The sequence below is a fragment of the Astatotilapia calliptera genome, chromosome 3 (genome assembly GCF_900246225.1).
Source record: "Astatotilapia calliptera chromosome 3, fAstCal1.2, whole genome shotgun sequence".
Lineage (NCBI taxonomy): Eukaryota > Metazoa > Chordata > Actinopteri > Cichliformes > Cichlidae > Astatotilapia > Astatotilapia calliptera.
The window spans coordinates 38,885,014-38,897,192 of NC_039304.1; the positions used below are offsets into that span (position 1 = coordinate 38,885,014).

A 12,179-nucleotide genomic window follows, 5' to 3' on the forward strand; every position below is an offset into this window, starting at 1 on the left:
ACTTCAAAAAAAAAATTACTAAAACTTTAATAAGATGATTAAATCAGTCTCAAGGAATCCTGGGAATTATTGTAGTTCATTGCTCTGATTGGTGACTTTGAAAAGTAATCAGTATCAGCTAATGTGTCACCAATCAGAACTGAGGATGAGTGGATGCCCCACCGTTTTAGTGCTGCTCTTCAAACGAGCCATAGAGATTGAAAATGTGACGTCATTTAAGGGTAAAACCGCAAAGGATTCTGGGAATTCGTGGCAAGAGGTACTAGCGCACGCAGGCTTTCAATTGAAATCAGTTACACAGCGATAAAAAGAAACACAAAAAATGGAAAGAAGCTGTTGTATTATTAACTGCAATAGCCGGTCACATGACAGCCACGGGAAGCCGACGGGTAAAGCAGATAAAACAGGTTTTTTGTTTTTTTTGTATCACTAATTGCCCAGTACGATTACAGCATACAATATTATTGTCACTGCTACATTTCTGTAATCCGTACCAGAAATTATTTCCACTACTAATTAATTACCATTGAGCTTAAAGGTCCTAATAATAAACGGTTAACGAATGTGTATTTATGAAGACAATTTGTGAGACTGGTAAACTTACCTTTGTTTGTACGATGGTCTTTCGTTCTACACGGTGCATTTCAAGGTCCTGTACCCATCTGTCGGTAAACTGTACCTGGGCTTGTTGCAGTGACCTGAAGTTACTAAACTTCATGAATGTATGCACTGGTGGTGGTGAAAGTTGGGCAGCACGCTAACGTCTTTTGTCCACTCTGTGTGCTCGTAAGGGTCTAACCCTTTCACTCCTTTGATTTTTTTCCACGTATCTTTTCTTTGCCTTTTCGTCGAGTCTGTCTTTGTACAGACCAGCATTGTTATCCTTCGTTTTGTACATACCTTTTTTGGGGGGCAAAGAAAAAGCAAGAAGGTATTGGAACCGGAGAATGAACGTTTTGCAGTGCTGCAAATACTTGCATTTGATGCGGTACTTGGATTGTTTTGCCACGAGTTCCCGGCATGCAATGTGCGAAAGTCACGTGGTCTGTCAATCTCTATTGTGGGCTTGTTGTTCCTACTGAGGTTCAGACAAACTGTTTGGGTTTCTGGTTGGGGGTCGGCGTGGCTTGTGATGGGAGGGGCTTTTGCTTCTCTGATGACTCTCCCTGGTCACTAGCTGTGGATAAATAAAAGTAGAAAATGAGGAACTGTCACACTGATCTGAGCCCTGAAGTGAAAAATAAACTGAATATGAGCATAATGGAGCTGAAAATAGGTTTAAGGTTTAAACACAAGAAAAGAAAATGCACAGTTCTCACACCCGGAGTGTACCGTCGTCTTTTATATGCAATCTAAGGTTTAAGTTCTAATGACCGAAAATCAGGCTGATCTAAACTACATCTACATAAAAAAGTCAAAAGAGAAGACTCATATGACATTTGTTATTCATATTTTAATAAATAAAAAAAAATGTGAATCCTGTGACCAAATCTAAAAATCAATGAAAAATTTGACATCACTCTAAGCCACCACCAAAGGTGTGCAATACAGTAAATGTTGATCTCAATCTGATACTAGATTGAGACCAACGTTTAATGAAATGCTCTAAAAGTTAAATTAGACAAAGATGATCAGAGAAAATAAAAACCACAGTTTTTAAATGATGATTTCCCTTTTTAAGAAAGAAAAAAACAGCGGTTTTGTGATAGGCTGACGTTTGTTTTCTTGGTTTTAACTGGATTTCTTTTTACAGTTTCAGGACTTTTGTACAAAAACACATACAGTAGCTTGTGGTAATTAAGCTTCAGGTTTTGGTGAAGCCCTCAGAGGTGAAATACAAATTTGTGTGTGCATGTATTTGTGACTTACTCTGTAGCTTGGAGAGAGAGTACTCCAGCCCTCTCATGGCTTTAGCTTGGTTACTTTTAAACCTGGCGAGACCGAATTCCTGGCGGAGAAAGACAAAGAATTAGTCAAAGATAAATACCCGCACCATACGTTAGCTGTATATAGATACTGACGAAGTGTCACATAGTTGGTATTGGTATCTTGGCTTGGCTTGAGAGCCAGGAGGTATTACTTCACAATGTTCTGAGTGTTTGCAGACAAGTCAGCATCTTCCATGCAAACTATGGGCGACAATGGACAATCTGATAAGAGACCAAACCAATCGCAGACAGAATTTTGGTGCAGCACCCTCTTTGCAACAAATTTCCCCAGCAACAACTCGCTAACTAGTCAGGGGTTTTATTTATGACCTGCATTGCCAAGGAGTAACCGAGATATTAGCTAAGCCAACATGAAGCTATGTAACAAGCATAACAACCCAACTGCAAAAATAAAGGAATAAAATTATAATCGCAAACATGCAGAACATTAAGGCAAACTAAGCAGCCGTTATCAAGTTCGTGTTGACCACACCTCCAGCCATTACTGGGGCTCTTTTATAGAGATTGAAAATGTGATGTCATTCTGGGGTAAAACCACAAAGGATTCTGGGAATTCGTGGCAAGAGGTACTAGCGCACGCATGCTTTCACATGAAAACAGTCACACAGCGATAAAAAGAAACACAAAAAATGGCGAGAAGCTGTTGTATTATTAACTGCAATAGCTGGTCGCATGACAGCCACGGGAAGCCGACGGGTAAAGAGATTGTTTATGGGATTACGTCATGGAAGAGAAATTGTTCAAGCCATGTTTCCGAAGTAACAAGAGCTGACGTATGGCCTGGATTGGAGCAATTTGAAGACCAAATATAACGTTTCAGAACACTCCAGCTCACATGTTAGTCTGCTCCAAGCATTTCCACAACAGTAAGTCTTCTGTTGTAGTTATTACGTAATTTATCATAACATAATTGGTGATGTAGGTTACAAGTAAGTCTTATATTGATTTGAATAGAATTCATTGCGCTATGCTGCTTTGTTCACTGTGGCTTTGCGGGCTAATGTTTGTTATGTTTTGTAGGAAAACCAGCCTACAAAATGCTGGAATGTGATCCAGACTGGGCACCCTCTATCAACCTTTGTACGGACCTGCCGTGTTGTCCGTCGTTTTGTACATAACTGTTTTTGGGGTAAATAAAATGCAATTAGGGATTAAAACCACAGAATTAATGATTACCGGTGCTGGAAATACTAGCGCTTGATGCAGTGTTTTGATTTTGTTGCCACGGGTACCCACAAAGCAATGCACGAAGGTCACGTGGTCTGTCAATCTCTATCAGAAATACACTAAGAGAAGCTGGTGTGTTCTTTATACTTTAAGTGATAGTAGGTTGAGTTTGGGTTTTGGTGGCCAATTTTCCTTAGGACTGAAACATTTGTATGTTTGTGTATACCTGTATGGGTCGACCCAGTCCATATACAGCTGTGGAGATCCAGGCCTCCCTCCTCAATTTGGTCCAAGATGGCTGACCATGGTTCTCTTCAAATAGACACCGCTCCACAACAGTCTTAGAGGCAGAGACGGTAGAAAATGTACAAAAAAGCCCGTTTTTACTCCAAACACAAACTATGTTCAAGCACAGGAAAAAGTATTATATTCAACTTAGTTAAATACTGAAAATGTTAAAACCAACCAGACTGTAAGAGGCCTTGTAGTTTTCCAGTCAAAAAGCATTTATACCTGTGTTCAGTGCAGTTCTTTAAATCTGCAAATTCATCCATTTTCTTGTCCTTTCTGAGATGAGCAAAAGTGGAGAGAATGGCTTCATTTAGGAAACTATCTCCAGCCTTTCCAGCAAGGCATTCCCAGTCCAGTCCTGTTTCTGTGCCAGGTCTCCTCACAGCTGGACATGCCCAAAACCCCTGACCTAGTCCATCAAAGTCTAGATGTGCAGGAGATCTCCTATTCAGGTGCTCAAACCATGTCAGCTGGTTCCTCTATTACAGTGGTTCTCAAACTTTTTTTGCTGCCTTTGTTTTACAACACGCACGCACACGCACAAACACATCCTCCAACCACACACGCCCATATTTTGCTCCATTGTGGTTTCTTTCACACCTCAAACATTTAGTAAACAACTAAGCAAATACAAGTAACTTGCAATAAATTACAGGCAGTAAGAAAGTAAACTATTACACTACGTCCACAACTACATGGGTATTTTTGAAAACGCAGCTATTTCGTTGACACATAAACAGCATTTCGAATCACCGAAAACGGAGATTTTTTTAAAAACTCCTTTTTTTCCGTTTACGTGTGGACGAAGAATACAGAGTTCGTCACGCAACGTCAAAGGTATGTGCCTTTTTTCACGTCACGCTGTGCGCACGTTATTGTTTACATGAGATGAATTGCAGAATGGCAGATAGAGACAGAATACTGTTAATCTTACTGTCTACAGGTTTTACACACTAACATATACAAACGCAGTTACTGTCCCTCCATTTAGAAAGGCAGAGGCGTCACGGTGTGATTATTTTACTGTATGTGTAATAATATTCAACATTGCTATCAATGCATTTTTCAAAAAATGCCTCTCTGTGCAAAATGGGTTTAAAAACATAAACAACTGTGGGATACTGTTTGTCCGTGATTGGGAGAGCACAGTGCTGCTCCCAACGCAGGGAAAACCAATCCTGCAGGGGAGACTTGTGCACTTGGCACTTGTGCAGGTGAAACCAAAGGGCAGATATGCTTCGCCAGATTTTCTAGTCTTTGGCTTAGAATGAAGTTGGTTTGGAAACATATTCAGCGATGCTTCATCTCCTGCTTTGCATTTCTGTGGGCGCCCTGTGCTAGCAGTGTCCAAGAGTTTTGTTTTCTCTCTCCCTCCCTTTTCATACCGCGCCCCCCCTGCAATGGCTCTGCGCCCCCCCCTGGGGGGCGGGCCCCACACTTTGGGAAGGTCTGCTCTATTACATCCACCTCTTATGACCATGATCTCATGCTTTCATGCTATTCACAGCTCGTGGCCATTTTCTGATTGGTTATCTCAAACTGCAAACTGCCCCATTCAAAGTGGGAGAAATCGCTTGATGACAATAAGACCATCAATCTGAACTCTATCCTATCTGTCATGGGGTGGGGGTGGGGGGGTTAATTAACCACAGTGATCTAATCAGAGCGCATCTCACCATCAGCGTGTTGTGGTTCAGGTTCCAGGTCTTGGTGATGAGCGTGTGGGCCTGAGGGTCCACGATAGAATCTTCCAGGACATAGACCGCCCGAGCCATGTGCATGGAGAAGACCCGCTCCGCCCAGCCCGGCAGGCGGTTGGTCTTCGTCAGCAGTCGCCTGGACAGCAGGTGGTTGCTGGAGGTGACCTCGCGGTATAGGACATCTTCCGTGAGTACATGGGTGCTGGTACACCAAAACAGATCTATTTTTTTGAGAACACTCACACATTCTGTTTTTTTAAAATGTCTTTTATTGTTTAAAAAACTGAAGTTCTCCAAACAACACCCAGGGTTGATGCAGTCAAGATAAAAGCACGACAGTTTGGTCCACTTTGTCCATTGTCTGGAGAAAATGGACTAATGTGTTTTTTTTTCTTTTATTGTACTAGATAATAAGGTGACATTTTTCACTGTTTTATAAGGGAAAAATATCAGATTCATTGATGAGAAATGACTTTGCATATTCACTGAAACAATCATTAATTACCTGTATGGGTTTGGGTAGCGCTGCCAGAAGGCAGCCAGCACCTGATGCCACGGGCTCTTAATGTCCACCTCGCTGTGGAAATACCTCCCCATGTCGGCATGTACTAACAGAGCTCATTCAGCAGCTGCAGGAACAACATAAGAGACAAGTTATATTTTTTTTAAATATATTTTGTATTTAGTGTCATGAGTTCCTCTTCATGTTTAAGTTTGTAGAATAAAATTTATGTTCCCGTTGCTATGAACACTCACTGACTTTGATCACGGCAAGCAAGAGAAGATAGGACAGTCGTGCCAAAGTCCCCATTAACAGGACATAGACAGCTGATTGTGCCTGCATTAGTGCCTGAAAATCCGGGTAGCTTTAAATTCTAACAGTGTGTTTAAATGACTTTAGTTTTCATACCACAAAAAGCTTTTCCCCCACAAAAAGTTTTCAGACGCTAGTTTTCAGACACCAAATGAAAACCGTTGGGGTGAGCACATTTGTAAATATGCAATTGTTAACAGTAGAATCTAAAGTTGCCACTTTAGTGAAGAAATGACTTTGCATTGGCCGGGAATTGAACCCGGCTCAATTGCTTGGAAGGCAGCTATGCTAACCTCTATACCACCAATGCTCACATCAGGAGAGTGGAAAGTAGAGCGACTTATCCTGTGATTAACACAATACTAGTACTTCTATGCAATGCTTTTCGTCATAGCATTTGTTTACTGTAAAAACTGTTAGCTGCGACCGTTATTAGGTGTTGCTACAGCTCCGAGGCCAGCATTGCTAATCCCTTTGTTTTATAACCGCACTTCACCAGCGGGCTCAAGCTAGTTAGCTGTTTAACGCGGTCGCACAAACACCCTCTACCGTAAACGTCGCAGTCTGTTGTAGCTGCTGAGGAAGCTAACAGCTTCGGCTAGCCAAGTAACGGACGTACCTAAAGCGCGTGTTTCTCAAAGCCCGGCGGACTGTAAGGGAGCCGGCATGGATAAAACACAGAAGCGAGGCAGTTCGGGGGTTTCTTTGTAGCAGCTGCTTATTTGAGACAGAAACAAAGAAGAAAAAAAGTGGACCCAGGCGGTCATACGTGCACTTACCGCCTTTTTCCACCAGATGGCAGACTAGACAAGCAGAAATCAGGTCGCGCTGCTTGGTAAACGGTTCACGACTAAATCCACATGATCTGCAGACCGCATGAAGTTTGGAGGTCTGTGGCAACTCTGCAAAAAATGTGGTGCCCTCTGTGCACTCACTCTGTCAATTTACATGATTTACATATTTTAGTCTAGGCAACCCAAAATGTGACGTTCACATATGTGGACGCCAGGTTCTAGGAGGTTAAAGAAGTCCAGATGCTTTTCCTTCCAAGCTCCTTAGATCACAATACAGTTTCTCTCAATCTTTTAAAGTGTAAATCTGTCTGTACGTGCTGGTACCACTTCTGTCTGTTGCACTTATTTACTCTAGGATGGGTGTCAGCTAACAGAAAAGGAGTAAATACTTTTTTCCATTGTTACAAAATAAAATAATAAATAAATAACTATACTGTACAGGCAAAAATATACTACAGACACTTTTCAGTTGTGAATTGAAGCAGGCCTGGTCAGATTTAGAGCAAATCTAAGTTTCAGGTGATATATCCACTTAGACTATGGTTTAAAGATCTAATGTTTAAGAGAATAAAGTTGTTATGATGAGATTGAGCAGTGATTGATCACCTGGACTTGCTTGATACCCTGCACTTTCCACGGAATTCCTATCACATAAGCTGGCCCTGAAGACCTGCACTTCATGTTGTTGATGAAAAAAAGACAGTTGAAAAATGCAAGAAATGTTTAAGAAATTCTAAGATTTTTTTTTTCTTTCGCAATCACTGTTTAAACATAACTACCAAAAGAGCTGTACAGGAAAGGAGTGTCTCCTGTCTGGTAAAATACCATGAATTCAGTCCAGGTTAAATGACTCAATAATATGGGCTGCACCCCATAAAGTAAAGCAAACTTATCTTGTAAAATTAGGGTGACCATATTTTGATTTCCATTTGATTTCCAAAAAAGAGAAGATTTGGCTTAGTCAAGAAAAACTTTAATAATACAATTGCTTAAAGAAAACTTTAACATATTTAAACGATAGGCTTTTACAAGTCAACAACTGCAAAAAAGAGGACGGTTGGTCACCCTAGTAAAATGGTGAAATATTATCCGTTCATCCATTCTCTTCTGCTTATCCAATGGGGAAATATTGTTTTTCTGAAAAATAATCAATAAATTACTTAGTACAGTGGTCCCTCGTTTATCGGGATAGTTATGTTCTAAAATTAACCCGCAATAGGTGAAATCTGCAAAGTAGCCAACTTTATTTTTATACAATTATTATAGATGTTTTAAGGCTATAGAACCCCTCACAACACACTTTATACACTTTTCTCAGACAGGCATGAACATTTTCACACTTTTCTCTCTTGTTTAAACACTCTCAAAGTTCAAACCTTTGTAGAAAAATAAGTCCAGTATTATAGAATGAAACCAAAGAAACCCGCAGGTGACTTTGACGGTGCAAAACGTTTCATCGCCATTGTTGTGTTTGTTGGCGAGAAAACTTACAAACACACAGTACAGCACTTCAAAGCCACACTGGTAGCGATCAAAGATTTATTTAAACTTGACAAGCTGGACACATTCTGTAATGTACAGGAGACACGGCACGAGATTGATTGACAATGGTCACCCTGTACACCTCTGACTTCTGCTACAACTCTGAATTATGCCACATTCAGAAGTTTGCAGATGACACAGCCATCATGGGGTGTATCTGGGATGATCAGGAAGAGGAGTAGAGAAGTCTGGTGAGGAACCTTGTCGCGTGGAGTCACACAAACCACCTGCAACTCAACACCTCAAAGACTAAGGAACTGGTTGTGGACTTCGGGAGGTCCAGAGAAGGTCCCCTGCCGGTTCAGATAGAGGGGGAGGAGGTGGTCAACAAGTACAAGTACCTCGGGCTGTGGGTGGACAACAAACTGGACTGGTGATGCAACACAGAGCACCTGTATAAAAAAGCCCAAAGCCGACTGTACTTCCTCAGGAGGCTGAGGTCTTTTAACATCTGCAGGAAGCTCCTGAGGATGTTTTACCAGTCGGTGGTTGCTGGAGTCCTTTTCTATGCTGTGGTGTGCTGGGGGAGCAGCACAGCAAAGAAGGACTCATCCAGGCTGGAGAAACTGATCAGGAAGGCTAGCTCTGTGGTCGGCATGAAGCTGGACACTCTGGTGACAGTGGCAGAGAAAAGACACTAAAAAAACTGCTGGACATTATGAACAATGCTGGGCATCCTCTGCACACGGCCATAAACAACCAGAGGAGTCTGTTCAGTGACAGGTTGCTTCTCCCAAAGACAAGAACCAACAGACTTAAAAACTCCTTTGTCCCACACGCCATCAGACTGTTTAACGCCTCTCTGGAGGGGAGAGGGAGGGGAAACAGGAGGACAAAGGAGGGGGGAACAACTAAGCTGTAGCGCCTCTTCACTTCACTGTGCAATACCTTTTGTGCAATACTCTTGTTAATAGTCAACGGTGCAATAGACCTCAATACTTTAAATGTGCAATTCACTTGTATTTTTATTTTTATTCCTATTTATTCTATTTATCCCCTTCGTATATTTATATGTCTCTGTATTTATATATGTGTGTGTGTGTGTGTGTGTGTGTGTGTGTGTGTGTGTGTGTGTGTGTGTGTGTATATAACATTCTGTAACTCTGTAACTTCTGTCGGTGCTGTGCTTTTGGAAACCGAATTTCCCAGAGGAACCCACCCGAGTGATTAATAAAGTCTTATCTTATCTTATCTCTCTCTTATCTGGTCTACAGCCAATCAGGATGCAGAACACAATGTGCTGTAAAAAAAAAAAAAAAGAAGAAGAAAAAGAAAAAACTACGGAGCCCTGCAAGGGACATGGGAGAACAAAAATGAAGATGAACTTTTGCGAGATTTCGCAAAAGTAACTCGGGATCTCGCAAACGTTTTGCGAGATCTCGCAAAATAGGCTGCATCCTTCAGAGGCTGCCAGCTTGAAGCTGACGACCCAGGCGACGAAGGCTGGCCCAATTCAAAGGCTGCTCCAAATGTGTCCTTTGTGGGCCAGCCTTTTCAGGCGAGAATGTAGCTGTGTACACTTCAAATATCTGCTTGTTTTATCAAGACATCATATATTTGCAAAGGTGCTCCAACGTTTTTGGAGATGTCTGTTACCCACCAGTTTGAAGTTTTGCGAGATCTCGCAAAAGTTCATCTTCATTTCTTTTCTCCCATGTCCCCTGCGGGGCTCAGTAAAAAACAAAGCATGCAAAATTTCATGCAAAACAGCAAGGCAGCGAAAGGTAAAACGTGTTATAGTGAGGGACCACTGTATTGAAAAATTAATTACAGTATAATTTGTTTCTCCTTTCCTGTAAAATACCTACAATTTAGGCCCTATTTAAAATTATTTATGCAGTACTTGAATGTAGTTAAATAAGAGTTATCCTCTTATTCGAGTGTACCTATTTTGCCTGGTGATTTTGTGTCATTATACACATTAGACAAAGAAATTTAGAACCAAATTTTACATTTCATACTGGTGTTTACTATATTATACTATGTGTCTGTATCAAGTATCAGTGTCTCCTTTGTCTCCTTCTTCTTGGCTTGGTAACATGTAACAACTGAACATGTTGGCATTTTACAATTATCCCCTCTTTCTGTCAGCATTATAGATTCAGCTGTGTTGTAAAGTTAATAGGCTAAATAGGATAAGTGATGTGTCCTAAAGTATCCTTCAGATCAATGACTAGATGCTGAAAAAAAAAAAGAGCTCACCTCTTGGGTCGCAGTTGCCTTTGTCTTCATCCACAAGTACACGGTTAATTTTTAAAACAGCTCCCCCAAGTTTCTTTAAATAAAATACCCCCATCCACATAAAACTAAAAAGAAAAACCCATCTCAAGCGTTGTCAAGACCCAAACAAACATATAACCCTAATCTGACTGAAAATCAGAATCAGAATCAGAATACTTTATTGATCCCTAGGGGAAATTATTTTTTGTTACAGTGCTCCATTATAAACTAACATTAACAAGACATACACTACACTAAGAATAGCACAATATATACATATATATATATATACATAAAAGTCACTTATCAATAAATAGCTGAAAAAGAAACATGTGTAGCTGTAGCAGTAAACAGTGTGTTAAGTGGATGCGTTGTACAGGGAGATGGCCACAGGCAGGAATGATTTCCTGTGTCGTTCAGTGGTGCTTTTCGGTAATCTCAGTCTCTCACTGAACGAGCTCCTGTGACTGACCAACATGTCATGGAGTGGGTGGGAGGTGTTATCCAACATTGTCTTTATCTTGGACAGCATCCGCCTCTCCGACACCACCTTGAGGGAGTCCAGCTCCATCCCCACAACATTGCTGGCCTTACGGATCAGTTTATTAAGTCTGTTGGCATCTGCGACTCTCAGCCTGCTCCCCCAGCATGCAACAGCATAGAGGATCGCACTGGCCACAACAGACTCATAGAAAATCCTCAGCATTTTCTGGCAGATGTTGAAGGACCTCAGTCGCCTCAAAAAATAGAGACGACTCTGGCCCTTCCTGTAAAGTGCTGTGGTGTTTTTAGCCCAGTCCAGTTTATTGTCAATGTGTACTCCAAGGTATTTATAGACCTCCACAATGTCAACACTGACCCCCTGGATTGAAACAGGGGTCAAGTGTTTCCTGGTCTTCCTGAAGTCCACGATCAGTTCCTTGGTCTTTGCCACGTTGAGCTGCAGATGATTCTGCTCACACCACGTGACAAAGGAGTCGACCACAGCCCGGTACTCTGTTTCATCATCCCTGCTGATGCATCCAACCACCGCAGAGTCATCAGAAAACTTCTGAAGATGGCAGGTCTCTGTGCAGTGGCTGAAGTCTGTGGTGTAGAGGGTGAAGAGGAAGGGGGAGAGGACAGTCCACTGTGGTGCCCCTATGCTGCTGATTACCTTGTCAGATACACACTGTGGGAGACGTACATATTGTGGTCTTCCTGTCAGGTAATCAACAATCCAGGACACCAGAGAAGCATCCACCTGCATCGCTGTTAACTTATCACCCAGGAGGGTCGGCCTGATGGTATTGAAAGCACTAGAAAAGTCAAAAAACATGACCCTCACAGTGCTCGCCGGCTGGTCCAGATGGGTGTAGACACGATTGAGCAGGTAGATGATGGCGTCCTCAGTTCCGAGATGAGGCTGATAAACAAATTGAAGGGGATCCAGATGTGGTCTTACTATGGGTCGCAGCTGGTCCAGGATGAGCCTTTCCAGGGTCTTCATGATGTGGGAGGTCAGTGCCACGGGCCTGTAATCCTGGGGGCCACTGGGACGTGGCGTCTTTGGAATAGGGATGAGGCATGATGTCTTCCACATCACCGGGACCCTCTGCAGACTCAAACTCAGCATAAACAGTTTATGAAAGACTCCACACAGCTGGGGGGCACAGGTCTTGAGGACAAGGGGACTCACTCCGTCTGGTCCAGCAGACTTGAC

General features: G+C 42.0%; 2 protein-coding genes and 1 non-coding gene across 3 annotated transcripts in view; all 3 read right to left on the reverse strand.

Annotated features, from left to right (window-relative positions):
• The window catches only part of LOC113019455 (deleted in malignant brain tumors 1 protein-like), a 616,212-nt gene that overhangs the window by 505,499 nt on the left and 98,534 nt on the right, over positions 1-12,179 (reverse strand). The window lies entirely within an intron of this gene.
• prelid1b (PRELI domain containing 1b) lies at positions 1,011-6,887 on the reverse strand. Its single transcript, XM_026163248.1, has 6 exons — positions 6,541-6,887; positions 5,613-5,736; positions 5,084-5,309; positions 3,343-3,456; positions 1,870-1,948; positions 1,011-1,177 (listed from the first exon to the last, which is right to left on the reverse strand). The coding sequence occupies exons 2-6, from the start codon at positions 5,702-5,704 to the stop codon at positions 1,086-1,088; spliced, it is 603 nt and encodes a 200-aa protein (XP_026019033.1). The 5' UTR covers positions 5,705-5,736; positions 6,541-6,887; the 3' UTR covers positions 1,011-1,085.
• trnag-ucc (transfer RNA glycine (anticodon UCC)) lies at positions 6,160-6,231 on the reverse strand. The gene has a single exon. It is a non-coding gene; the product is annotated as a tRNA-Gly (tRNA).

Bases quoted from the DNA above. Each gene is read 5' to 3' on its own strand.
- prelid1b (XM_026163248.1), bottom strand. From the start codon at position 5,704: ATGGGGAGGTATTTCCACAGCGAGGTGGACATTAAGAGCCCGTGGCAT. The intron at 5,310-5,612 runs GTAATTAATGAT...TTGGTGTACCAG, and splicing joins CGCTACCCAAACCCATACAG to CACCCATGTACTCACGGAAG. The intron at 1,949-3,342 runs GTATACACAAAC...TTTCTCCGCCAG, and splicing joins GACTGGGTCGACCCATACAG to GAATTCGGTCTCGCCAGGTT.